Genomic DNA, 27,950 nt, shown 5'->3' with positions numbered 1-27,950 from the left:
GATTGGCTCCACAGATGTCAGACCAGGGCTGCTAATAACTGGGTGTCTGGTGGACTCGGAACATGTACCTTGGCACAGCAAGTGCTGGGCACTCCCTCCTGTCTGAATCTTCTGTCTGGGACTGAGGACAAGCTACCAGGATGCTGAACGCCATCGTGCTCGCCTTGGTGCTTTCCAGGGCCGGGCTGGGCCTGGTGAGTGAGGTCAGGGGCCTGGTGGGGGTGGATGATGGAGGGAAGGGCAAGAGGGTTTCAGGAGCCAACAGCCTTCAAAAGGCCTTGGGCAACTGAGCTGTTTCTTAGGGGAGAAGGATGAGATGGAACTAAATGGGCAACCCAAGTCCATCTCTGTCTGGTTTCAGCTGCCCACAGAAAATGGGTCCTATACAGTGGTACCTCACTAGATGAATGCCTCGCTAGACAAAAAACTCGTTAGACGAAAGGCATTCGCTAACAAAAGGCTGACTCGCAAGACGAATTTTCCTGTGGGCTTGCCTTGCAAGACGAAAAATTTTCACAATTCCCCCCCCCCCGTCAAACCGCTCTTCCCCCGTTGGTGCTTCACAAGACGAAATTTTTGCTATACGACAGCACTCGCAGAACGAATTTATTTCGTCTTGCGAGGCACCACTGTATTTCTGGACTGCAAGGGAACAACAGACAGACCTTGTTCAACTTTGCTTTCCTAAGAAGTTCACACTGGTTTACGAAGGCAGAAATCGTACAGTTGTAGAGTTGGGAAGGACCCCATAGGTCATCTAGTCCAAATCCTTGCAGGGCAGGAATTGCATCTGAAGTATTCCTGGCAGATGACTATTCCAACATCTGCTTTAAAATCTCCAATGGTGTCTTGTCACCTTCCAAGGGAGTCCGTCCCCCTGTCAAATGGCTCTTCCTGTCAGAAAGTTTAGCTGGAATCTCTTTTCTTGTCACTGGAATCCACTGGTTAGGGTCCTGCTGTCCAGAGCGGTGGAAAAACCAGCTTCCACAATCAGTAACAAAATAGCATAGCAAACACATAGGAGACAATACTGACAGCAAATACATAGGAGACAAGCAATATTGACAGCCTTGTGGAAGAGGTGCCTCCCATCCTCGCCTTGTACCACATCTGCTTGAGGAGTCCCAGTTCTTGCAAATTCGAAATCAGTCTGATGAGATCCACCCTTCCTGGACAGATCAGAATTTAGTTGTACTTTCACAGTTCCCCACAGTTCCAATGCAGTTCTTGGCTCAAAAAACAAGGCCTCCAAATATATTTTAATGTGTGCGTTTAAGAGGGAATAGGACTTTTAGTGTGGATTCTCACACCCAAAGGGAAACCTAGTGGAACAGAGAGGGCCGGTGAGACAATTACCTATAGATGCAAACTCAATAGGAAGAGTAGGGCAGAGGGCTTTCTGGAGGAGGTCTTACATTGTGTCAAAGAGGGCACAGAGCAGCATCACCGCCAGACTACTCCGAATAATCATTGTGTGCGGTAATCAGGGGCGTAGCAAGGGGGCGGGCCGCCCCGGGTTCCATAATGGAGGGGGTGACAAATTATCAAGGAACAATTTTAAATTTTTTATTTATTTTGATACATTATTTTTTTTTAAATGCCTGCTCCGAAGGTCTTATCTTACTATACTAGGGATTATATAGCTATATATGAAATTTCATGCATATCGGTTAATATGTTGACCCTCCTCCACCAAAATAGCTGTTCAGTTGGCTGTTTTCCTATGTCATGAAGGCTGAAATTTCAGTTCAGGGACCACTTACTGTTCCCAACCCTAACTCTGTGGAAAGCCAACTAATTAGACTAATTTGATTTTGAGATGTTTTTAGGAGGTAATTTAATTATTGTTTGATTTTATACCAATGTTATCTATCTGATGTTAGCCACCCTGAGCCCAACTTTGGCCGGGGAGGTTATAAATAAAACTTTATTATTATTATTATTATTATTATTATTATTATTATTATTATTATTATTACTTGTTATTATTCCTTTGTAAGAAAATATGAAATAATGTAAAACCATTTTTGAGGGGGGGATCAATGGGGGGGGGTTGACAATAAATTTTCTGCACTGAGTACCACCTGACCTTCCTATGCCACTGGGGGGGACAAAAAAATGTTTGCCCCCAGGTACCAATTTACCTTGCTACGCCCCTGGCGATAATGCTGGGTCCCAATAGTAACTTTGTACTGGGGACATGTTATCCCCTTGGCGAAAATGCTCAGGGAGACACTCAGATGGAGAACGAAATCAAGGAAACATCTAAAAGAGGAAATGCCGTAGTAATAGGCAACTTCAGTTACGCTTGCCTAGGCTGTGTGGGCACACATCACACGTAGAGGTAACATTTCTAGATGCCTGCAATGTCTGTGCCCTAGGAACAGTTGCACAGAGCAGGGTGCCTGGGACTTAATCTTAAGCGGCACCAGAACTTGGTGCAAATGATCTTGAACCAACTGGGAGCAGCGACCATAGTGCTATCTGATTCAGTGTTTGTGCAAATAGACAATTGCAAAGAATATCCGAGAGTCACATATGAAACTTCCCAAAACGGAGAGGACTGGGAGAAAAAGGAAGTTGCAAGGGTCAAAGTCAATTCTCTCCAAATATTTGGGGGTTCTTTAAAACTACAGTATTAGCTAGATAGTATACACTGAAGATCAAACGAGGTACTGCCAGGGTGTCAATGTGGTGAACTAGCAGAGTCAAATATGCTGTTAGAGAGGCAAGAAGATTTCCATTAGAAAATGGAAGCCTTGTTCAAATGAGACCAAAAAGGAACATGAAAATGCAGAGAAAAGTAAGCAGACAGTAAGGAATGGAAAAGAAGAAGAAAAGTATTTGAGGAGCAAATTGCTAAAAACAGAAAGACCACGAGCAATGAAAGCTCTCAATGAAAGGGACCCAGGTGGCGCTGTGGGTTAAACCACAGAGTCTAGGGCTTGCCGATCAGAAGGTCGGCGGTTCGAATCCCTGCGGCGGGGTGAGCTCCTGTTGTTCGGTCCCAGCTCCTGCCCACCTAGCAGTTCGAAAGCACATCAAAGTGCAAGTAGATAAATAGGGACCGCTCCGGCGGGAAGGTAAACGGCGTTTCCACGCGCTGCTCTGGTTCGCCAGAAAGTGGCTTTGTCATGCTGGCCACATGACCCGGAAGCTGTCTGCGGACAAACGCCGGCTCCCTTGGCCTATAGAGCGAGATGAGTGCCGCAACCCCAGAGTCGGACACGACTGGACCTAATGGTCAGGGGTCCCTTTACCTTTACCTATGTTGCTAGCAGACAGCCAGTTAGGGAGGCAGTGGAGTGTCTTTGGGTCATGAGGGGGTGAAATTTGTGCCAAAGGAGAATAAGGCGACTGCAGAGAAGCAGAACGAATCCTCTGCTTCTGTCTTCACAATAGAAGAGACGTTGACTTTCACAGGAAGGAAGCTTGATGAATTGAAACGGGTGCAGAATGCCACGGCGAGACTCCTTACGGGGTCCTTGCCGCGGGATCACATTCATCCAGTGCTTTACCAGCTGCACTGGCTCCCGGTGGAGTACAGGGTCAGGTTTAAGGTGCTGGTTTTGACCTCTAAAGCCCTATGCGGCCTAGGACCCTCGTACCTACGGGACGGTCTCTCCTGGTATGCCCCGCGAAGGACCTTAAGGTCCATAAATAACAACACTTTGGAAGTCCCGAGCCTCAAGGAGGTTAGACTGGCCTCAACCAGGGCCAGGGCCTTTTCAGCTCTGGCCCCAGCCTGGTGGAATGCCCTACCACAGGAGATCAGGGCCGGCGGGATTTGACATCTTTTCGCAGGGCCTGCAAGACAGAGCTGTTCCGCCTGGCCTTTGGGCTGGACTCAGTCTAACCCCCCCCCCCTCATTTATTTTTTTGATGGAACCCCTTACATGGAATTTGTATATAAATTTTTCCTCAGCTCTTTTTGCTGGCCCATGTAGGACCAGCATGGATAGTTGGCCCCAATGAATATTTGACGTTTTCTCCCCTTATGGCTTTGATCTATAGGCTACCACTAAAACGAGGCTGCGTTTTAAGCTGTATTCTAACTTACATTTTAATCAACTGTTGTTTTGTTTTTGTTTTTAATGTTTTTGCTGTATTTATATTCAGTGTTAGCCACCCTGAGCCCGGTCTTGGCCTGGGAGGGCGGGGTATAAATAAAAAATTATTATTATTAAATTTATTATAGTGGTGACAAAAAAAAGTCTAGACCTGATTGACAAAATAAATACTAAGGAATGACCAGTTCTGTATGGCATCTCTCCCCCCCCCTCCTATGGGACCAAGGCGGCTGCCCTCACACCAATCCATCAGGCAAAATACTGTTCCTTCTACGGAGAGTGCGGCAAGAACCCCGAAATCGGTTCCAGTCTTCTCCCAGCAAATGTCCCTTGCATCTCCAACACGCCAGCCCGGAAGCTCAGTGGCTCCCACCTCAACCTCCTCCAGGCCATCTGCCCGATGCTGTTCACGGGGGACAATGACACCTTCGCTTGCTGCTCTGAGGCCCAGCTGCGAGACCTGCGGAGCAGCCTGGCCATGTCCCAGGCGATTCTGTCCCGCTGCCCGTCCTGTTCAGAGAACTTTGCCAACATCTACTGCCAGAACACTTGCAGCCCAGACCAGAGCCTCTTCATCAACGTCACCCGGTCTTTCAACCGCACCGTCCAGGAGGAGGAGAAGCAGGGGGTCTTGGAGTACCAGTGCTACTACAGCCAGCGCTTTGCTCAGGAGTCCTTCGACTCTTGCAAAGGGGTGAGGTTGCCAGCCACGGGCGGCTACGCCATCGGCACCATGTGTGGCAAATATGGGGCCACCTTGTGCAACAGCCAGCGGTGGCTGGATTTCCAGGGGGACACAAGCAATGGATTGGCCCCTTTGGCCATCTCCTTCCAGCTGGTGCCCGAAGGCTCTGCCCCAATTCAGGGTGGCATCGTGCCCTTCAACGGAACGACCTGGAAGTGCAGCGAGGCAGTGGGCAACGGGACCAAGGAGAGGTGTTCCTGCCAGGACTGTTCCCAGGCATGCCCTGCAGCCCTGGACCCTCATCCTGCCCAGAAGCCCTTCCGAGTGGGGGAGATGGGTGGGGTCCTGTTCCTGTGCACCTTCCTCTTCTGCCTCCTCGTGGTGCTGTTTGTGGCCTTCCTGCTCCAGCAAGGGTGCTCCTGCTCGTGTCGGAAACAGAAGGAGGAAGGCCCTAAGAAAGCCACGCCAAGGCCAACCTGTTCTCAGAAAGTGAGCCAGGCCACCCATGAATTCCTGGCCAGGATATTCAGCCGCTGGGGCACGCTGGTGGCCTCCTACCCCGTCACGGTGATCACCATCTCGGTGGTGGTGGTGATAGGGCTCTCCAGCGGGCTGGTCTTTCTCCAGCTGACCACAGACCCTGTGGAGCTGTGGTCCAAACCCGACAGCCAGGCCCGGAAGGAGAAGACCTTCTATGACGAGAACTTTGGGCCCTTCTTCAGGACTAACCAGGTCATCATGACTGCCAAGGACCGTCCCAGCTACACCTACGACTCCCTCGTCCTGGGCAATAAGAACTTCAGCGGCATCCTCTCCATGGAGGTTCTGCTGGACCTGCTGGACCTGCAGCAGAGGCTGCAAGGCATTGAGGTCTGGTCTGCAGAGTATGGCAGGAACGTCTCTCTGAAGGACATCTGTTACGCCCCCCTGAACCCCCAGAATTCTACCCTCTCTGACTGCTGCGTCAACAGCCTGTTGCAGTATTTTCAGAACAACGTGACCCGCCTGAATATGACGGCCAACCAGACGATCAGGGGCAAGAATGGCACCGTGGACTGGCGGGACCACTTCCTCTATTGCGTCAAGTAAGCCCTGGGGACCCTTTTTAAAAATACATTTTAGTGGGACAGGCTGGGCTGGAGCAGGGTGTGTGGGTCTGGCTGGGTCCTATGTAAAGGTAAAGGGACCCCTGACTGTTAGGTCCATTCGAGGACGACTCTGGGGTTGCAGCGCTCATCTCGCTTTACTGGCCGAGGGAGCTTCCGGGTCATGTAGCCAGCATGACTAAGCCGCTTCTGGCGAACCAGAGCAGTACACGGAAATGCCGTTTACCTCCCTGCCGCAGCGGTACCTATTTATCTACTTGCACTTTGACATGCTTTCAAACTGCTAGGTTGGCAGCAGCAGGGACCGAGCTCATCCCGTCGCGGGGATTCAAACCGCCGACCTTCCGATCGGCAAGCCCTAGGCTCAGTGGAACAAATTACCTCCTGCGCCATCTTGGCACAGCCCTCGAGGCAGGAGGTGAGGCTGGGCCTTCCCAGGAGCCTGGTTGGCAGTGCCTAGGGGCAGCCTTCAGAGCGGAGGGTTGGCAACGTCCTGCTGGCTCCGAGTCTCTGCTGCAGTCCAACAACAGCAGAGTCCTTCCTCCCACAAGTGTGGTTGTCCCTTTGCCTGTGGCTCAGGCTTAGAGCCCCTGATCGGCAAGCAGAAGGTCCTCTGTTCATCCTCAGCATCATCTCTAGGTAGGGTTAAGAAAGGCCTGGGAACCTGGAGAGTCGCTGCAAACTGAGGTTGAATGGGGGGGGCCAACGTGGACAGGTGGTGAGACCAATCAGATCACAACATGAAAATAGGGGTGTCCTATCCCATAATGATGACGATGACGATGATATTCTTATTTATACCCCACCCATCTGACTGGGTAGCCCCATCCACTCTGGGCAGCTTCCAACATATATAAAAACATAAGTAAACATTAAAAAAACTTCCTTATACAAGCTGTCTTCTAAAGGTTGTACAGTGGAACCTCGGTTTTCGAATGTAATCCGTTCCGGAAGACCGTTCGACTTCCGCCACATTAGAAAACCAAGAAGTAACTGGCGGTCGGCAAAATCCATTGAGAAAAAAGAAAATGCAGCGGAAGCCGTTCGACTTCCGAGGCACCTACGAAAACGGAAGCAATTTACTTCCAGGTTTTCGGTGTCCGGCACGTCCGGCTTCCGAGACGCTTGGAAACCGAGGTTCCACTGTATACTTACTTATCTCCTTGGCTCGGGGGTGGCATAGCTCCATAACCTCCAGCATTTGTCCGATGGAAATAGGGACGCCCTAAGTGGATTCCGGGATGATGGCTTCTGTAAATCTGGGACTGCCCCCGGGAAATAGGGTCTGGCCCAAAGCAGTCCTTCAGCAGTTTAGGGCTCCCAGTTATGCCCTGCCCGCTGCTTCTCTTCCCGCCCCACCTGCAATTTCAGGTGTGGGGCAAGTGACTGCGGTTTGGGGGCCACAGCTGGAACTCCTGGTGGGGCAATTTTGGCCTGTGGGCAGGAGGTTCTCCACGCCTGAAGCAGACAGTGCAGAGCTTGATGGGCCGGTTCTGGCAAAGGCAGCTTCCTCCGCTGTCCCTGGTTCACGAGGCGGCTCCCTTCCTCTGAAAGAAGGAGGGCTTCCCGGAGGGTCCTTAATGCCGGTCTCTCACTGGGTGTTCAATTCCTTTTCCTTCGCAGCTCACCTCTCTCTTTCCAAGACATCACCGAACTGGAGCTGAGCTGCATGGCAGACTACGGAGCCCCTGTCTTCCCTTTCCTGGCCGTGGGGGGGTATCCAGGTAGGAGGCATGCCCACCCCCTGGGAGGAAAGATTGGGTATTTTGTGTCATGTACAGATTGGGCTGCCCAGGCAGCAAGGGGCTGCGGTTTAAGTGGTATTAAGATATTTTTTAAGGTCGGGGGACAGGGTTTGCACATGCACATGTGCTATTTGGGTGCTGTGGCAACCACCACAGCTTATGGTTTCTTTAAAAATGCTTTTTTAATTAACTTTTTGATACAACACATAAGCACACACACTAAGATATAAGGACAATTAAGAAACAAACTAAAAAGAAAACACAAAACAAATGACAAACATATAACCATGAATCCGTACGCTCTTGCACACGGAATTATGTTACCCTACTTTATATTTCCCGTTCTTATTCTTTTCTAGCAGACTTCCTCCCTCCTCAAAGCGGGTCTATTTTCCTGTTTGTTAAACTGTTTCTTTCTCATTTCATTATTTCTACCCTTCTCCATCTACTGTGCTTATAGACCATATTGTGGTTTGTGAAAATTACTCAAAGCGAGTCCAGGTTTTGATTTGAGGACACTGGTTTTTTTTTTTTTTAGGTAATCTCTACTCTTTTTGGAACCTTTGGTTAGACTTTCCCTAATTGTATCCGTCAGTTTTGCCATTTCAAAACATTCAAATAGTCTGTCCTGCCACTCTTTTTTTTTTTTTTTTTTGGTACTATTTCACTTTTCCAATTTTTAGCTATTCATATTCTTGCTGCCGTTGTTGCGTATAAGAATATTCTCTTATTTTCATTTGGGTTATCTGAGTCTAATGTGCCCAATAGGAAAGCTTCTCTTTCTTAATAAAAGTTTGTTTAAATGTTTTTTCCCAACTCTTCACATACACCAAGTTCCACATTTCAACTTTGCAGGGCGCCAAGGACTTCCGAATCTTCCAGCGTTCAGCTACATTGGACGTCCACAAGTTCTAGCACCACGGCTTCTGTTCCCCCCCCCTTTCCCCCCACCCTAATCGCTCCTTTCTAAAAAAAGAAAGAAAGAAAATAGCTTATTCCCATTTTTTCTGTTTTTTCCCCCTTTCCCCCTTCCTTTCTTTTTTTAGAAATGAGTGATTGGGGGGTGGGAAGAGAAAAACACACGAATGAAAATGAAAATAAAAGAAATTACATTTCCGCACATTTGTATACAGATGTGCATAATCTTTATCCATCGCCTAATATATTCTGTATAAACTCGTTCCAAGTATCATTATACTTATCCAGAGAGGAAATTCCTGAGGGCCTCAGGATGCCCTACCTTGTCAGGCCCAGCAGTGGCACCTGAGGGGCCTGGCGAAACCACCACACCTGTGGTTTGAGGGAGAAGGGGGGTGGGGCTGTGTGAGAGGGAACTGGGGCTCTGGGTGGGTGGTGGGGGGCTTGCTGCCTTGCGGATGTGCCACCCCCCAACCTGCCTCTCAGTGACCTCCTTCTTCTCTGCCTGACAGAGGAGGAGTACTCGGAAGGCCAGGCCCTCATCCTGACCTTCTCCTTGAACAACTTCCCTCCCAGTGACCCTCGGTTTGACTTCGCCATGTTGTGGGAGAAGCAGTTCCTGAAGATCGTGGAGGAATTCCAGCAGGAACATGAAGACAGCTACACGGTCGCCTACATGGCAGAGGTGGGTGCTGCTGCTGCTACATGGCAGAGGTGGGTGCCCCACTGACGACCCTTGTGCCTCCCATTTGCCATTGGGGACTGGGGCTACTGGCAGGGGTCACCTCACGCCACTGCGGTCAGCGGTGTCCAAAATCTGCCAGCCAGAACCAGCCCATTCCACTGACCAGTGGACCCCAGGTTTGAAATGAAGGCCCAGGTGCCCAGCAAGCCCCAAAGTGCCCTCCTAGGAGGGTTGGAGAGGGTTATACTCCATCCCTGCTCCCCTCTTGTGCTGTGTCTACTTTATTCTTATATTATTATTATTATTATTATTATTATTATTATTATTATTAATACCCCGCCCATCTGGCTGAGTTTCCCCAGCCACTCTGGGCAGCTCCCAATCGAGTGTTAAAAACAATACAGCGTTAAATATTAAAAAACTTCCCTAAACAGGGCTGCCTTCAGATGTCTTTTAAAAATAGGATAGCTGCTTATTTCCTTGACATCTGATGGGTGGGGTGCCACTACCAAGAAGGCCCTCTGCCTGGTTCCCTGTAACCTCACTTCTCGGCGCTGGATCTCAGTGTCCAGGCTGAACGATGGGGGTGGAGATGCTCCTTCAGGTATACAGGACCGAGGCCATTTAGGGCTTTAAAGGTCAGCACCAACACTTTGAATTGTGCTTGGAAATGTACTGGGAGCCAATGCAGATCTCTCAGGACCAGTGTTGTGTGATCCCGACGGCCACTCCCAGTCACCAGTCTAGCTGCTGCATTCTGGATTAATTGCAGTTTCTGGGTCACCTTCAAAGGTAGCCCCAAGTACAGCGCATTGCAGTAGTCCAAGCGGGAGATAACCAGAGCATGCACCACTCTGGTGAGAGAGTCTGCGGGCAGGTAGGGTCTCAACCTGCGTACCAGATGGAGCTGGTAGACAGCTGCCCTGGACACAGAATTAACCTGCGCCTCCATGGACAGCTGTGAGTCCAAAAAGACTCCCAGGCTGCGCACCTGATCCTTCAGGGACACAGTTACCCCATTCAGGACCAGGGAGTCCTCCACACCCACCCGCCCCCTGTCCCCCCCCCCAAACAGTACTTCTGTCTTGTCAGGATTCAACCTCAATCTGTTAGCCGCCATCCATTCTCCAACCGCCTCCAGGCACTCACACAGGACCTTCACCGGTTCTGATTTAAAAGAGAGGTAGAGATTTTTTGCCCTCGCTGCCCAAATCAGTCAGGCTTGTGGTGGAGGAGAGGAGAAAAATGTGCCCAGAGAGCCTGCTGTTCATCATTTTTACATTTGGGGGTGGGGGTGGGGGCCCATACTACTTGAAAAATCCCAGTGTGCATGGAGAGCTTGAGCTGAGCAGGCATAGAATCGGGGGCAATGTCCCCTGATGTAGCAGCAGCTGCCTCATCTCTCGGCTGGTGCAAGGAATGGGGAGGGCCGGCCTAAGTTATGCGCTTTGAGCATCTTATGTGCCTGAGAAGCCAATGCTGAGCTCGCCTTGCCCATTGGTTGCCCTTCCCCTGCTGCTTTCCCATGCTCAAGGTGCATTATTTCAAACTCCCATTGTTCTAGGCGCGTTTTGCGACAGGGAATTTCATTAGTGTGAGCAGCTTCGGAGCTCTGGGTACCTGAGATTTTGGATTAAAACTGCAGAGTGGAAGGAAAGGAGGACCTTTTTCTCCCTCCCCACTTCCATCTGCTCACCGAAGACTGGATAAGAGACCCTCTTAAGAAGATTACGGGGGGCAGGCAGGGGAAGGACTAGGCCTTGTGAAAAATGAGCATAATATTTCAGCTGCAGTTCGTTCGTTTTCAGCTTTGTATTCTTGTTATTGAAAAGAAGTGCGCCTAGACATTCCGTTGTTGCGCTCATAACCTAGGTTTAAGGTGCCATTCAGCTCCTAGCTTTCCTATCTCAGTTTCTAACTCTTTTAAGGTGGCTCACACCAACGTATAAAATAAAAATATAACAACATCTTGGACTTCCGGTTGAGCGCGGAGCCGCCATCATTCACAGGTTTTGCTCGGCTGAGCAAACCTGAGCACGGCAGGGACGGGGGTGTCTTCTACAGCGCAGAAGACCCCCAAAGAACCCAAAATCGAGAGTTTTGGGGGCTTGGTCGTCTGGCGGGTGCCAGAAGGGTGCTCCTCCCTCCCCGGTAAGGCTCTGTTTTGAGCCCCCGAGAGCGAGGGAGTGGAGCCCCGGCACATCGGACATACCGCTTTCCCTGCCTGCGCGAAGCTGCGGTACTGAGGGGCTACAGCATTTCAATTCTTCCAAGTAAAGGAAAAAAATGGACAAATGGACAAATCTGAAGATAAAACTGTGAGTAATTTGATTTGATTTGGCTTTGGAGGGGATTCTAAAAATGGAAGTCAATCCCTCTCCGCTGAAGATTAAGTGACAGTGCGACTTTGTAGCTGAAGCTATTGTCAATGTGATTGAAGCAAAGAAACTTTCTGTATGGGTGTTTTTAGTTTTAAAAGTGGATTGGATGTATTTTCCTGCTAAACATCCAAATAGCAGCAAAAGCAATATCTGCCCCCCACCCGTCAGGAAGTGAGTGGGGAAGGCAGGTAGAAAGTCTTCCCCTTGATGGCTCCACCAGACTCTCCCCTATAGACTCTTAAGGCCCTCTTATTCCCTCTCCCCTCCCCCATAATACCTGCAGCGCTCACTGGAGGACGAGATCAACCGCACCACCTGGGAGGACCTCCCCGTCTTTGCTGTCAGCTACCTGGTGATCTTTGTGTACATTGCATTGGCCTTGGGTGAATACTCCAGCTGGAAGCGCATCCTGGTATGAAGGGGCTGCCTCACGGCAAGGCGGGTGGAGGTGGCCAGACCCAAGAGGAGGAGGAGGAGCGGGGGGACAGAGGAGCTCCAGTCCCTCCTGCAGCATCAAGGCTTCCAGTACTTAAGCAGCAGATGCTTTCCGAGTCCTTTCGGAGTTTGGTGCCACCACGGAGAGAGCCCTGCTCTTCTCCTGGATCCAGCACAACATCCGGAAGAGGCTTCATGCCTCTCTGGGCGTAGAAGCAGGTGCAAGGATGTCATGCAAAGGCTTGCCTCTGTGCTGAGGAGCGTCCTCTCGTCACCATGTCTTGCATCATCTTTTCAGGTGGACTCCAAGGTGACGCTGGGCTTCGGAGGAATCCTGGTGGTCCTGGGGGCTGTGCTGTCGTCCCTGGGCTTCTACTCCTACATAGGGCTGCCTTCCTCCCTCATCATCATCGAGGTCGTCCCTTTCCTGGTGCTGGCGGTCGGTGCTGACAACATCTTCATATTCGTGCTGGAGTACCAGGTGCGAGAAATGCCGGGAGGGCAGGAGTGCCCTTGGCTACCAAGGCTTGGCATGTCCAGAACGAAGGTGTTTTTGCTGCTTGAGCGGGAGAAGGAACGGAGGCCGGAGAGGAGCAAGCAGTGGCAGCCATGGCCCTGCTCTTGTTAGGCAGCAACCCCAGGCAACGGGGGCAGGAGGCAGAAAGCAGCATGCTGCTTGGGGGCCCATATCTACCACCCCTCCCAGCTGTTCCCGGCCTGCCGCCCAAGGCAACTGCCTCACCCAGCCTCATGGGTAGGCTGGCCCTGTCCAGAACTGAGCAGCTCTCCTACTTCAGGACTGCTGGGCCTTTGGGAAGGAGAAGGGGGCCTGAAGGAGCCCAGATTGGGGGGCGGGCACCTTTGCACACAGCTGAAGTCTGTTTGGGAACCCCAGAAGACACCTCGACTTCTCTGCCTTGCTGCTCTGTGGGTCAGACCCCCCCTTTCTCAGACTCCCTTCCTCTGCCTCCCACTGCAGCGGTGTGAGCCACGGCCTGGGGAGACGACGGAGCAACACATCGGGCGGGTTTTGGGTGACGTGGCCCCCAGCATGCTCCTTTGCAGCCTCTCCGAAGTCATCTGCTTCTTCCTGGGTAAGCAAAGCCACTGCTTCTCCGAGGTTGGAGTTGGGTACAAAACCTTGGTGGCCAAATGCCATCAGGTTTGGGCAGAGAAGGGTGGCAGGACTCTCAGGGCTCATCTAGACTTCTGCTCATCCTGCCCCTTCTCCCTGGAAAAAGTCCATCTTTACCTCTGAATCTCAGAGCAAATGCCTGCCAGGTTTTCTGCGGATGGATGTTTGCACCGATACAGCGCTAAAGAGCAGGTTTTCCTGGGGAAATGGCAGGGCTGATAGAAAACTGCCTAGAAAGTGGAAGTGTGACGATCCCTCAGTTAGGCTTTGGGAAATGCCTGACTAATCTGATTTTGCTAAGCTTCAAGCCCGGGAGTCTCTAGCGTGCAGAACTGCTTTGGGGCCCTTTGACTGGCGGCAGCTGTCTAGCTGCGCAGACAGAGACCGCAACTCAGGTTGCGATGCAACCTGGGGGGTGAGTGAGTGCTAGAGCAGGCAAAGCTGCAGAGCCGTCTTTCCATAGGGCTTAGTGGTGCGTCGCGCCAGGGCGCCGGCCTCTCAGGGGTGCCCCAGCAAGTGGGGGAGCTGTGCGGCTTTGCCGGCGGCCTCCCCTTTCCCTGCATGCCCGCCAGCTGCGCCCCGCCAGCCATAAGGACTTGCGGGCGTGCAGCTTGCCTCCCAAGCCTCTGTGGAGATCGCTCTCCTCCCGAGGAGGCTTGGGAGGGGCACAACTTCACTCCCAAGCCTCTGCGGGGATCGCTGTCCCGCCCGCAGCGGCGTGGGGGAGAGTTGCGCCCCCCCCGATGGCTGGCAGTGCGCAGCTATGGCCACCCCAACACTATCCGTGGTAATTTGGGGGCGCTGGGGGGATATTTGCACCCCAGCGCCACATCTGCTAAAGATGGCCCTGCAAAGCTGCAAGGGGATCGGGGTCCTGAAAAGCCATCAGAGCCCCAATGTGGGCTCAGCCTTGAGAGGTGAAAAGAAGAAAACAAGGGAATGGCAGTAGCCCATAGCTAAAAGCTGACGCTGACTCACCCTGTGGCCAGAGAGCCAGGGAGGTCCTTTTTTTCATGGACATCCAATGGAGCTGAATGTTGGAAGATTCAGGACAGGGAAAAGCTAGGGCTTTCACGCAGCGCATACCCAAACAGTGGGTCTCCCTCTCAAAGGTGGCAGTGATGGCTCCTGTGAGGGATCCTATTCCCTCCCCTTCAATACTTCCCCAACAGTGACTCCCCCTGAGTTTCACTGACAACTAGGATGAATCCTTCAGTGTTCATAGGGGAGTTGTCTCTGGGGTACCTCAGGGCTCTACATTTGAAAACCTCTTGCCACCTATGGGATCTCCCTACCAGGGTTCCCAACTACTGCAGTTTGCCTTCCCTTTAGACAAATAAGTGGCGCACTTGGCTTCACTGTCCAGCCCTCTGTATGACAGGAGAATAAGCAAACAGTTTCCTCTTCCACAGGAAAGCTTTGTTTTCTCCTCTTAGTCAAACCTCTTAAGGTACTGATACACTGCCAGAGTCAACGAACGTTTAAGCACATTTAACTTTATTAGGTAACTTGAAAACATGGGTGTCTCGTGTTATTACTGGTACAAATCTTCTTCTCATGTAATTCAGCTTTGTTATAATATTTCCTGCATCCCTTTAGCAATGGTAATGACCTTTTCTCCCATTCCCCAAAGCCTAACCTCGCATTTTCTCTCTCCAACCCTCCACCCCCAACTGCCAAACCCCCAACTGCCTTTCAAGGTTCTTCCCCCTCCTTTTAGAATGCCAACTAGCTCCGCCTCCCAGGGAACACCTTCCTAAAATGGGAGTGATAGGTTAACGAATGATGGACCTGAATCATCAGCAGGCATTATTCCGCCACAGCTCCCATCCTGGATGGCTGTAAAAGAGGATTAGACAAATTCATGGAGGAGGAGGAGAGAGCTGTTGATGGCAACTGGCCAGGATGGCTCTGTTCTGCCTTCCCAGAGGCAGCCGTGCTCCTGAATCCCAGTTACTGGAAGCCACAGTTGGGGAGAGGGCTCTTGTGCTTGGATCCTGCTTGTGGGTTTCCTAATAGGGCAGCTCGTTGGCCACTGTGAGGACAGGATGGACCACTGCCTTTGGCCTGATCCAGCAGCCAGGATCTGCTGCCGGACCTTACGCCTCTCCCCTGCTGCTTCTAGGTGGCCTGTCGGAGATGCCGGCTGTCCGGACCTTTGCCTTGAACGCTGCCCTGGCCGTCCTCTTTGACTTCTTGCTCCAGGTGTCCATGTTTGTGGCCTTGTTGTCTCTGGATGCCCGCAGGCAGAAGGTGGGTGGGGCCTTTCTTTTTAAAGTGCATTTTTGAGGTGGGAGGGTTTCCTTACTGACTGGGGTTGGAGGTCCAAGACTGATGCTGGACTCCCAGACAGGTCCCGAATTGCCTGCTGTGGCAGAGGGTCCGCAACCACCCCTCCTCCTTCTCCCCAGCCCCACACTCCGACGGGGTCCTCAGCTGGCGCCCCTTTTGCCCGCAGGCCTCTCGCTTTGACCTGTGTTGCTGCGCCCGACTGGAGGAGAAGAGCCCAGAGAAGAAGAAGCAGCAAAGAAGTCTCCTTCGCGCCTTCATAGAACGCTTCTACGCTCCCTTCTTGCTCAACAGCTTTGTCCGGTTCATGGTGGTGAGTGCTGCTGGCTAGGTGGTGGCAGAGGGTGGTTTTGTGGGGTTAGCAGGGGTGTAGCAAGGGGGTGGCGTGTCACCCCGAGTTCCATAATGGAGGGGGTGACAAATTATCAAGGAACAATTTTCTTTGAAAAGTTTTTTTTGCAATTTTTTTTGAATTTTTTTTTTTAATGCCTGCTCCGAGGGTCATATCTTACTATACTAGGGATTATATAACTATATATGAAATTTCATGCATATCGGTTAATATCTTGACCTTCCTCCACCAAAATAGCTGTTCACTTGGCTGTTTCCCTATGTCATGAAGGCTGAAATTTCAGTTCAGAGAACACTTACTGTTCCCAACCCTAACCCTGTGGAAAGCCATCTAATTAGACTTTAATTTGATTTTGAGATGTTCTTAGAAGGTGATTTAATTATTGTTTGATTTTATACCAATGTTATGTATCTGATGTTAGCCACCCTGAGCCCGACTTTGGCCGGGGAGGGCGGGATATAAATAAAAGTTATTATTATTATTACTTGTTATTATTCCTTTGTAAGAAAACATGAAATAACGTAAAACCATTTTTGCGGCGGTGGGGGGGGGAATCAATGGGGGGGGGTTGACAAGAAATTTTCCGCACCGGGTACCACCTGACCTTCCTATGCCTCGGGGGGGGGGGTGTGACAATTTTTTTTTTGCCCCCAGGTACCAATTTACCTTGCTACGCCCCTGGGGGTTACTGTGTCTGTGAATCCAAGGCAGAGAGCGGGCAAGGTGGCAAGAAGAGAGAGGCAGGAGGGAACACAGGGTGCAGGAAGAAGAATCCTTCTTTCTGAGCCTTCTTAACTAACTCCCCCTCGGTGGCTGCTAGTCATGGAAGCCATATCTACCTCCTCAAGGATCAGAAGCGGGGGAGAAGGTGTGGCCTGCAGCATAGCTGCCAACCTTCCCCTTTTTTGCGGGAAATTCCCCTATCAGTACTATACTATAGACTATAGTACTGATAGGGGAATTTCCTGCAAAAAAAAGGGAAGGTTGACAGCTATGGCCTGCAGGTCCAGGGGGGCCACCACTAAGCAGGCCCTGGTCAGGATGGGACACCACCTGGGGAGCCAACAGGCCCACCCACCCACCTTGAGGGCCATGATGGGTGGAGAGAATGGAGGGGGGGATCCATCTAACACATAAAATGATGGCCTTCAGGTAAGACTTGGGTGCTTCCTGGGAGCTTCTAGTTGGTCCCTGGTTGCGGGCAGAGGAGAACTGGGATGCTGAACTAGACGCTTTGGCCTGATCCTGCTGCTTCACCTGCAGAGACCCTCTTTTCGTTCTTACCCTCAGATGCTGCTCTTCATTTTCATGTTCTGCGCTGGGATCTTCCTGATGTTGCATGTCGAAGTGGGGCTGAATCAGGAGCTGGCCATGCCCACGGTGAGAGTTGGCTGGCTTGCTGGTCTTCTGGGGCAGCGATGATGATGGTCCCCCAAGGGGCTTCTCCACAAGGAACTTCCTTCAGGGAACTCGAGGACTTGGCTGAGTCTGGGTGCTTCCTCCAGTAGCTTTGTTAATTAAATTATTTGCAGTTTTTATAGCTCGATCTTCGTCGAATGTTTTCAGTTCCAGAGCAGGGGACGGAGTAATAAAAAGAAACAGAAAAACATGAATACAAAAAAATTACAAAATAATATAAACAGGTCTAATGAGCAACTGTTCTGTCGTACGGCAAGCAAAATGACAGCAACATTAAAAATAGCATTTCCCGTTTAATGAAGTGTGGGTCATCAGGGCTGCCAGTTAGTGGTGTGCTGGTAGATTTGCTGACCCCCCCCCCAACTCTTTTCTACATACCAGCCTTCCCAGGTAGCATCCAGGGTCTTTGAACCCCCCCTCCCCACTTTATTTTTAAGCTGTCCTTATAGCTGACCTGTTCACTTCCTTCAGACGCCTCGTTTCCACTATCTTCCAATGGCTGCTTCGGTTGAAGTGGCGAAATTTATCCCTCTCCCCCTTTTCAAGATCTCCAGTGGCTGAGCCTATGGGGACAGTTTTTGAAATGTCCACCTCCGGTCCTCCATTCTCTGGGCCAAGAGCCTTCATTGAGCGATGAAAGGGGCAGGGAGGGTGATGTTAAGGGCTGGCCTGGGCACAGGGAGGGCAGAGCAGCTCAGAGTCTGCTGGGGCTCTTCTCTCGGGCTGCTCCTTCAAGGCAAAGGTAGCAGGCAGAGGGAAGGAGATGGACCCACCCTGTCTTCAGTGGACAGCCGAAGAAACCAAATGTTGGAAGATTCAGGGTAGATGAAAGAAAGTTATTCTGCATGCAGTGCATAGTTAAACTATGGAACTCCCTCCCACAAGAAGTAGTCGTGGCTCCCAACCTAAGGTAAAGGGTAAAGGGACCCCTGATCATTAGGTCCAGTCGCGGACGACTCTGGGGTTGCGGCGCTCATCTCGCTTTATTGGCCAAGGGAGCCGGCATTTGTCCGCAGACAGCTTCCTGGTCTGACTAAGCCGCTTCTGGCAAACCAGAGCAACACACGGAAACGCCGTTTACCTTCCCGCCGGAGCGGTCCCTATTTATCTACTTGCACTTTGACGTGCTTTCGAACTGCTGGGTTGACAGCAGCAGGGACCGAGCAACGGGAGCTCACCCCGTTGCGAGGATTCGAACCGCCGACCTTCTGATCGGCAAGCCCTAGGCTCTGTGGTTTAACCCACAGCGCCACCCACATCCCTGGCTTCCAACCTAGGTGGGTGTAAATGAGGATGAGACAAATTCATGGAGGAGAGGGCTATCGATGGTTCCTAGCCGAAATGGCTATGCTCTGCCTCCATGGTCCAAGGCCGTAAATGCTTCTGAATACCAGTTGATGGAAGGGAGATTTGCTCTTGTGCTCAGGTGCTGCTGGCAGGTTCCCCCCCCCCCGGGCATCTGTTTAGCCACTGTGAGAACAGGATGCTGGATGGGCCATTGGCCTGATCCAGCAGGTTCTTCCTATGTCCTTACGCTCTGCTCTCCCCAGGATTCCTACATGCTTCGGTACTTCCAGTACCTGAACACGTACTTCATGGTGGGGGCCCCAACTTACTTCGTCACCACGCCGGGCTACAACTTCTCCTCGGTGGCAGGGATGAACGGCGTCTGCTCCAGCTCAGGCTGCGATGACAACTCCTTGACGCAGAAGATCCAGTCTGCCGTGGCGTTCCCGAACGTGTAAGTCCCTTGGAGGAGCCGTTCTGCTCCTGTATAAAAAGGGTGCGGGTGGGTGTACAAGAGTCAGTCCTCCCCCCCCCCCAGTTTTGCCCTCAAATACGCCAGAATATTATTGCATGCTCTTTCCTCCACATACCTGCCAGGAAACATAAGAAAAAAATACAGAGAGGGAGGGTTCCTGGAGGGTTTGTCTGAGAGGGGCATTGTAAAAGATGCTTTGACCTGGTTTGGCATGGTGATAAAAGGGCAGTTGCAGAAGCTCTTTTGCCCCGACCCTTCCTGGGGGAGATGTATCCGCAGACCCCCAGGCAGATGCTGGAAAGCAGCAGCCTGGAGTTGGCTTCATGCAGGAAAGGTAGTGTGGTCTGGCCCTCCAGGTTCTAGAAGAGGCACAGGAGATTCTTAGTGGTCTACGGGGCTCCAGAGGGCAATAAGCTCAAAATCTAGGCAGCCCCCAACCAGCTGAGGACCAGACAAACAACAAGCAGCCTCTCCTGATATTTTGAGATTCAGCATCGGGGCCCAGGATCAGGTGCCTGGCACCACAGGCCCTTCTCAGGCAGGATGAGCCCAGCTTCTTGCATCGGATCACCGCAAGAGCAGCTCCATCCCTCCTCATTCCACCTCACCAGTGGCACCTCAGGCTGGGCTTGGCAAGCCAGTCCACAAGCCCCGCTGCTGCTTTTCGTTTTGCACCTGCCTCCGAGGGCGGCCCCCACCCCACAGACCACGGGTGGTGCTCCTGGAGGGGCCTAAGGCCTGGAAGATGGCCGAGGCAGCCCGTGACCCCCGGGAGGAGCAAGTGCCCTGTGCCTGCCTCCTGCTCTGTTGCCAAGGTCCCTTCGAGCCTTGTGCTCTTGTAAGACCATTCTGGGCTCTTGAGTGCAGGAGCATGAACACAAAGAGGCAAACACCATGCAGGATACAACAGGTTTATTTTGAATTGCATATGCAAAGCAAAAGCAAAAGGTGCAGGAGAATTATTCGCCAGACTGCATGCCGAGAGACTGGTGTGCGCTTAATTTATACATGACTGTAGGAATTTGAAACTTGGCTCAGTGTTCACGTGTTCTCTAGGAGTTCAGCCTCCCAAGCCTCCCTAGCTCACCCTCCCGTCTGGGAATGTACCTGGCAAGCTTCCTACAAGATAGCAACATAGAACCTAGCTGGAGCACACAGATCCCTATTGTCTATTGAAGATTTAATCTATTCATAACACCTGTGACTGCCAATCAACAAGAAAGCATAACTTCAATTAACTTATTGCATTAGGCTTTAGAATACAGAGGTATAAATCAATAAAACAATAGTAGCAAAGGTACATAAAATACTCTAACAAGCTTGATGCTTATAATACGATTAATAAGGCTAACTCATAAGCCTTAATATATTAACAGACACATTCCGGCTCCAAGGTCTCTTCTCCTGTCACAGGCCGGGTGCTATTTATGAATGCACAGTGCTGTGAATATAGGCTAAGGAATACATTTAAAAAGCATTAAAAGCATTAAAAGGCATTTCACAACAGGGAATTAGCAACAGGGAATAATTAGCAACAGGGAATTGTCCCCTTCACTCTCTCTTCATGGCTGGCCATGGGCCTCGGCCCCCCTTCATGCCGCTGTCTCTCCCCCCCCCCCAGGTCCTACCTGGCCATCCCTGCCTCTTCCTGGGTGGATGACTTCATTGACTGGCTGAGCCCCTTTTCCAGCTGCTGCCGCATCCACAGCTTCGGCCCAGACAAGGGCCAGTTCTGCCCCTCCACCGACAGTAAGCAGAGAAACCCGCCAGAGATTCTTCAGCTGCGATTCTTGCAATTGCAGGGGGTGGGGCTGGATGACCCTTGGGGATCCCTTCCAACTCTACACCTCCATCATTCTATGAAAGTATAGGGGGCGGTGGGACATCCCCTGGGGGGTTTCCTGCCCGAGGTTGCAGCTGGAGGGGACCAGAGATGCCTGCCTGGACCTGGGGCTCTGCCTCTCCTCTGCCTCTCTCCCCCAGCTTCCGGGTCCTGCCTGTTCAACAAGTGCATGGCTCCGTCGAGCGGGACCCTACGGCCAAGTGTCGAGGAGTTCCACCGGTTCCTGCCCTGGTTCCTCCATGACATGCCCAACCTGAAATGCCCCAAGGCGTGAGTACTGCAAGCAACAGGGTGTGTGTATGTGTATGTGTGGGTGTCAGGATTAGGGTCTGGGCGATTGTTCCTACAGCAAGGAATGACCCCCCCTCCCCAGAAAGGGGGAGCCAGCTGCTGCTCCGAGGCTGAGGAGTGGCCGGATTGAGACAGTGGAGCCCATGAGGCCAGGCTAGGGGGGGCAGGGTGCCCTTTGCAGGCAGTGGGTGGACTTTGCCGGGAGAGCAGTAGGAGGAGGTTGGTATGGAGCCCATGGATTTTTCCTGGGGGCAACTGGACCTGTGTGAGCCATCCATGGGTGGGTGGGGCTGGGGGAGGGCTGTTCCCAAGCCATTTGGGGAACTGTAGGTGGCAAACAGCTTGGCTGCCTGCTAGACTGCTGGGATGCCCTAAGCCTTTCAGTGTGGTGTAGTGGTTCGAGTGCTGGATTTAAGTCCTGGGAGAGACCAGGGTTCGAATCCCCCCACTCCACCATGAGGCTCGCTGGGTAGCCTTGGGCCAGTCACAGTGCCTCTTAGCCTAGCCTACCTTACAGGGTAGCTGTTGTTGTGGTGAGGCTAAAATGCCAGGATGGGGGCAAGGAGTATGTATACCACCTTGAGCTCCTTGGAGAAAATGAGGCAGGATAATAATTGCAATAAGTCAATCAATAATATAAAATAAAATAAAAAGGGCTCTGGGGCCATTTCCAGTTTGCAACTGCTCCATTAGGTCTGCCATGGGGAGTTCTTCTGTCTGACACTCAACGTGCCCCCCCATCTCTTTCTCCAGGGGTCTTGGTGCCTATGACACGTCTGTGCGGCTGGGGCCAGATGGGGAAGTCATAGGTGAGTCTTTTCCCCCTCCTGTCCCCCAGAGGAAAAAGAAGCCCCAGGTGCGAGTTCTGAAGCCCTGCGAGGAGGGAACCGATTCTCTTGCTGCGGCAGCCAGGGTGGGTGGGTGTTATATGCAGACGGGGAGGTGGGCTTCTGGCTCCATATACATGCCAGTGCCATCTCCCCTGGCCCCCCACTTCGGGGGTGGGAGGCTGCAGGAGGAGGGAGGCGGTTAATGCCCTTCCGAAGGGGTGCAGCCCCTCTGGCTGGCTGGGCTGCTGCAGCGCCTGTCTCCTGCCTCCACAGCATCCCGCTTCATGGCATACCACACGCCCCTCAAAAACTCCCAGGAGTACACGGCAGCCCTGAAGGCAGCTCGGGAGCTGGCGGCCAACATCACTGCTGCCATGCGGCAGGTGCCCGGCACTGACCCCGACTTCACGGTCTTCCCATACACGTAAGATGTCAGGAGCGGCTGGGGAGGGACCGGAAAGGGCACCTTGTTTTTTTTGGGGGGGGGGGAACTCTCCCTAGTTTCCTGGCTCTTCATTCCTGGGGTCAGCAAGGCTCTGGGGAGAGCAGCAAAGTGGGTCTCTGTGCCTCTGTTCCCACGGCCGTTGTGGTTTTTCCGCAGGATCACCTACGTGTTTTACGAGCAGTTCCTGAGCATCGCCCTTGCGGGAGTCATCAACCTGGCCGTCTGCTTGCTACCCACCTTCCTGGTGTGCTGTGTCCTGCTGGGCATGGACCTGCGCTCAGGACTCATCAACCTGTTCACCATCATCATGATACTGGTGGACACCCAGGGAGCCATGACGCTGTGGGGCATTTCCTTCAATGCCATCTCCCTCATCAACCTGGTGACGGTAAGCCAGCCCTTGCGTACGCACCTCAGGCTGAAGGCCTCCCTCTGGGGCACAGCTCTGGCTTTGGGGGGTGGGGTGGCAGGAGAGGGCACCCCAGAAACTCCCAACTGGTGGGTGTTTTCCAAGGGTCATTGTGGAGTTCCTTCCAAGGTGTCCAGCCTCAAAATGGGATTCCGCCTTCTGGCGTTGTGAGTCTGCAAATTCTGCACAAAATCCTCTCCCTGCTGGATCAGGCCAGAGGGGGCCCATCTAGTCCAGCATCCTCCTCTCACAGACGCCAGCCAGATGCCCATTATTGGATGATGCCCACAAGGAGGACCTGAGTGCAATAAGTCATTGCGAAGAAGGGATTTACCTGCAAATGGGTGTTCTGAAATAAAACTCCTGTTCAGAATTTCCTGAAGGGGGTGCCAGACCCTAGACACCTGAAAGGGAGCGCTGTTGGACTGCCTCGGAACAGAGGTTTTTGTCCACAATAACAAAAACTACCAGGGAGCTTGGGTTTATTTCCTCGCATTCAAGAGAAGCTTTGTGGAGGGGATTTCTGGGCACTTCTCATCCTGCTGTGACAAGGGCTCTGTTCCTCCCGGCAGGCTGTGGGCATTTCAGTGGAGTTTGTGTCCCACATCACCCGTTCCTTCGCTATCAGTACGAAGCCCACCAAAGTGGAGAGAGCCAGAGAGGCCACAGTCAACATGGGGAGTGCGGTGAGTTGTGGGGAGCGGGGCACATGTGGGATGTCTGTGGCTTCGTTTAGGATGCTGCTTGGGTGCATTGGGGCAGAGAAGAGCGGCAAAGTGGGTCTCTGTGCCTCGGCTTTGGTCGTTCGAATGTCCACGGTGACACCCCCCCTTGCCCCCTGCCTCTCACCTTCCATTCTGCTCAATTCATTGCATCAGAATTGTGGTGCCCTGCAGTGCCCCCTAGGCTCAGTGCCCATTGCGGTGTAACTGGTCGCGGTGCCCTAAATCCGCCTCTGGAGAGGCCCTGCCCTCATGGGGCCTTTGGAGCTGGTTTGTAGAATCAGTGAATTGTGGAGTTGGAAGGGACCCCAAGGGTCATCTCCCTGCAATGCAGGTATCACAGCTAAAAAAATCCGATGGATGGCTTTCCAACCTCTGCTCCCCCTCTCCAGAATCAGTTGTGCTCTTCTCACCCCCCCTGCCCCCCCCCAAATGAACACACTGCTTTTGGTCGTCTGGAACCAGCTCCAAGTTGGCACGAGAGCTGCTCAGCCTCTCCCTCCATCCTGCACTTTCCAACTTCCACTCTTGGGAGCTGTTTATGCCCATCTGGTGGGCAGCCAACTGGGCGTTGGTCTGACTGTGTTGGTGAGGCTGCCAAGGCCATAGCACTCCTTGCCTGCTGCGTGAGCCAGCTCTGCCCCTTCTCCCACATTTGGAGATTTCTGGGTATAACCAGCCTGTGCTCTCTGCTTGCTCTCCCTGCCCCTCTCCCTCCAGGTGTTTGCTGGCGTGGCCATGACCAACCTCCCGGGCATTGTGGTCCTGGCCTTTGCCAAAGCCCAGCTGATCCAGATCTTCTTCTTCCGCCTCAACCTCATCATCACGCTGCTGGGGGTGCTCCACGGACTCGTCTTCCTGCCTGTGGCCCTCAGTTATTTCGGTGAGCCAGTTTGACTTCCCAAGCTGGACCCCTACAAAGAGGGGCAATTGCTGAGGAAGCCTGTTAATGATGGGCAAAGAGGGCAGGGGGCACAGGGGGATGGAGGCACAGTTCAAGCCGCCTGTGACAGCAGGAGGAAGTGGGTGCCCACCATTGCTTGGGGTGGGGTGGGGTGGGGTGGGGTGGGACTGCTCTTTCCTGAAGGACTCTAGGGAAGTGCTCTGCAGAGGCAGTTAGCTTGCAGCAGGGGGTTCCTCTCTCCATGAGACCTCGCTCTGGGTTCTCCTCCTATCGAGCAGGCCCACCTCTCCCTCTCTTCTCCAGGGTTTTGGAAAGAGGCAAATCCAGCTGAACTTTCATTCATTCACTTTTTTTTTAATGCCACTTTCTCACACCCACACAAAAAGATGCTCAAAGTGGCTTGCGGCAAAGAAAACAATACATTTCAAAACCAAACCGTGCAAAAAGAATTTCTTAATAGCACAGCAAAACACATGTAAGCTGTTTATTTTTTTTTAAAAATAATATTTTATTAAAGGTTGTTTTTTTTTACTAAAAACATACAAAGAAAGAAAAGACACAACTACATTAATAACAAACATAACAAAATAACAACTTATACAATCATTAAAACTAATATTCCTTCCTCACATCATATTGGGACTTCCTCCTGTCTCCTCCTCTTGCGTCCCTTGTAAATACCTTTTTTGTAACTTCCAAAATTTCCTAAAATTCTATTCTATTCTCCAATAACACAAATCATGGATATTTTATCTCTCTTAATCTATATTATACCATTGCCGAAATAATTCCTCATATATCATATATCTCAATCCTAATCATCCTCTGTCTTACTCATTTATCTTCTATTCTACAACCTAACTTATATTCAAATTATGTCTAACTTTCACACATGTAAGCTGTTTAATCCAGTTTAATCTTCAGTGCCGCTTTTGCATGCTTATTTAGAATATACCCCACTTTCGAAGAGTTGGCAGCACTGCTCTGGTACCAAGTTCCCAGTCGCTCAGCACAGTGCCTGTCTGTCCCACACAGGCATCACAGAGCACCCCCCCCAAGCCATGCAGGACAGAGTTAAACTATGGAACTCGCTGCTACAGGAGGCAGCAACTCGGTGATGACCTCCAACTCGGATCGCTTTAAAAGACAAGTTCACAGAGGAGAGGGCTATTGATGGCTCTTCTCTCCCTCCACTGTTGGAACAAACACGGCTACCTACCTGTAACTCCACTGTTGGAGGCAGCAATGCTTCTGAATCCCAGTTGCTGGAAACCACAAGAGGGAAGAGGTCTCTTGTGCTCAGATCCTGCTTGCTGGTGTTATAAAAATTAGGTTCAACCCCAGAAGGGAGTCCACGAACCCGGGGGAGAGCCTTAGTAGGGCTCCCCTCCTCTCAGGAGCACTTATGAATAAATAGAGACGATACAGAATCTCCCAAAGCAAGGCGATAGCCCTTTATTTGTTACTGCTGCAGCAGGGTGTCTTCCAAGCCAAAGACCACGAACAAAGGCGTGCAAGATCCTATATAGACTTTTGAAATTGCCCCCCCCCTCCAGCTCAAGACCACCCCTCCATACATCACAAATTGGGAGGGTCTGTTAGCAGTGATCTGAGCATCCTGGACCCTGCCCCCTGTCTCCTCTTGCCCTCCACCAAAAACCTATCAAGTGAAGCAAAAGATATTTACATTTCCCTATATCCCAGCCAAGTTAATCACACCCTTTTGTCTGGCACTCAGGTATCAGGATGCCAGAGATTATCATTCCGGCAGAGGGCTGCTGAGTAGCTGGAGGGGCAACCCCCCCCCCTTTGTTCCTGAGACAAAGAAATACTTGGTCAGTTGGGAGTCAAAATGGAGTGAGGCCTGTCTTCCTGTGCTGTTTTCCAGACATGTGGGGCGGTCACTGTAAGCTTAGAGGCTGGACTAGATGGGCCATTGGCCTGATCCAGCAGACTCTTCTTATATTCTTACGAGTGCCCTCCTTCCCAGCAATCAGACTGCAGCTATGAACAAATAATGGCAGTCAGCGCTTCTCTTCTGTGCATGCTCCTTGACCGAGACAGCCACTTGTTGTGTCATGCAGTGTTCATGTAGAATTGTGATTAGAAATCATATGCTGGTTGGTCATGGTGCTGGTCGAGTGACTGCCCTCCTGGCCCATGAGTCGGTTGAGTGAATGTCCTCCTAGCTGGTCCAATCTGGCAGCATGTTTCTGGTCCAATTCTGCATGCCTGCATATGATTTTTCCTATCCTCCATTTCTTCTAAGGTGGCAAGTCACGTTTACCAGGAGAGCAAGAGTCTTGCCACAAGAGCGAACCAAATGCTACCTTTGCATCCCTGTGCTAAAATCAATTCCTTCTCTTTGATCCCCAACCCTTAGAGGGGAGAGGTAAACAGCAAGAGTTCTGAGGACAGGATGCTAAATCTCACTTTCCTGCTATCTTTATGACCTTCCTGTTCCCTCCTGCCATCTTCTGTTTTATTATCGGGCTTTGATGTGTAGGAAGTTTCCTGGGTTTCTCATGTAAGTCTTTGTTGTTGTTGTTGTTGTTGTTGTTGTTATTGTTGTTGTTCAGTCGTTCAGTCATGTCCGACTCTTTGTGACCCCATGGACCAGAGCACGCCAGGCACCCCTATCCTCCACTGCCTCCCGCAGTTTGGCCAAACTCATGTTAGTCGCTTCGAGAACACTGTCCAACCATCTCGTCCTCTGTCGTCCCCTTCTCTTTGTGCCCTCTATCTTTCCCAACATCAGGGTCTTTTCCGGGGAGTCTTATCTTCTCATGAGGTGAAGACTCCTTGAGACATGCTGGATGCATTTGATTGGCTAATTTGAATCCTGTAACGTTTCCCCCCCTTTGTGTAATAAAAGAGCCTGAGCGGAGTGGAGGGGGGGGACGCATTCTGCTCCTGACTCTCTCTCAGAGCTATGATGGTCAAAGTGCTGCCTCTCTGTCTTCTCTTTCCAAACCCCTTTCTCCCTTGCACTCATGCAAACCCCACAGCCACTGTCCTCCAGAATGGCTGCCATGTGGTGGGGGTGCTTCATTTGAGGCTAGGGAGCTTGGTGGTTGACTTTACCTCTTTCTCTCTCTCTCCCCCGCCCCCACTAGGGCCTGACCGCATCCACTGGAGTGTGCAGCAGCAGGAGAAAAAAAGCAGCCTCGTCATCGCCAACAGCCTTGCTCTTGAAAGCAGCAAGGGTATCCAGAGCCAAGCCTCTAGCGGCTGCAGCGAGACCCCAAAGGACAGACCCAAGCAGGAGGGATCTGAAGGAGTGGGTGGCAGCAGCCCAGAAGGAACTGGCATCTAGTCAGACACAGGACAGAGGCTCTGGGCAAGCAAGGATGCTGGCCAGTGCGGGGAGCAACCACAGCAGCCCCCGCAAGTGAGTGCCGTGTGTGTGCATGTTTGTGCGCACACCCCCAAGTAATAATTATTCTCCAGCCCGGATCCCTGTGAGCAACAGTACAGTGTTATCTGCAAGAACCTGGTTCCTAACTGCAAGAATCTGCCAGATG

The 27,950-nt window shown here is 51.7% G+C and overlaps 1 protein-coding gene across 1 annotated transcript; it reads left to right on the top strand.

Annotated features, from left to right (window-relative positions):
• The first annotated feature begins 88 nt into the window (after positions 1-88).
• NPC1L1 (NPC1 like intracellular cholesterol transporter 1) lies at positions 89-27,889 on the top strand. The gene is made up of 19 exons (XM_033159214.1): positions 89-194; positions 4,297-5,840; positions 7,485-7,585; positions 9,037-9,209; positions 11,874-12,002; positions 12,324-12,506; positions 13,005-13,119; positions 15,286-15,413; positions 15,619-15,762; positions 17,092-17,181; positions 18,771-18,961; positions 20,604-20,731; positions 20,966-21,095; positions 21,870-21,925; positions 22,220-22,370; positions 22,548-22,779; positions 23,373-23,486; positions 24,243-24,405; positions 27,543-27,889. The coding sequence occupies exons 1-19, from the start codon at positions 141-143 to the stop codon at positions 27,740-27,742; spliced, it is 4,026 nt and encodes a 1,341-aa protein (XP_033015105.1). The 5' UTR covers positions 89-140; the 3' UTR covers positions 27,743-27,889.
• The last annotated feature ends 61 nt before the right edge of the window (positions 27,890-27,950 follow it).

The sequence above is a fragment of the Lacerta agilis genome, chromosome 8 (assembly GCF_009819535.1).
Source record: "Lacerta agilis isolate rLacAgi1 chromosome 8, rLacAgi1.pri, whole genome shotgun sequence".
In the NCBI taxonomy this organism is placed as follows: Eukaryota; Metazoa; Chordata; class Lepidosauria; order Squamata; family Lacertidae; genus Lacerta; species Lacerta agilis.
Note: the sequence above shows the minus strand (reverse complement) of the source record. Positions and strands in the feature narration are given on the sequence as shown.

What these genes read in the sequence shown, in the direction of transcription:
- NPC1L1 (XM_033159214.1), top strand. Translation starts at nt 141, where the DNA reads ATGCTGAACGCCATCGTGCTCGCCTTGGTGCTTTCCAGGGCCGGGCTG. An exon ending in GCCAGATGGGGAAGTCATAG is followed by an intron (nt 21,926 to 22,219) that starts GTGAGTCTTTTC and finishes CTGCCTCCACAG; the next exon opens with CATCCCGCTTCATGGCATAC. An exon ending in TGTGGCCCTCAGTTATTTCG is followed by an intron (nt 24,406 to 27,542) that starts GTGAGCCAGTTT and finishes CGCCCCCACTAG; the next exon opens with GGCCTGACCGCATCCACTGG.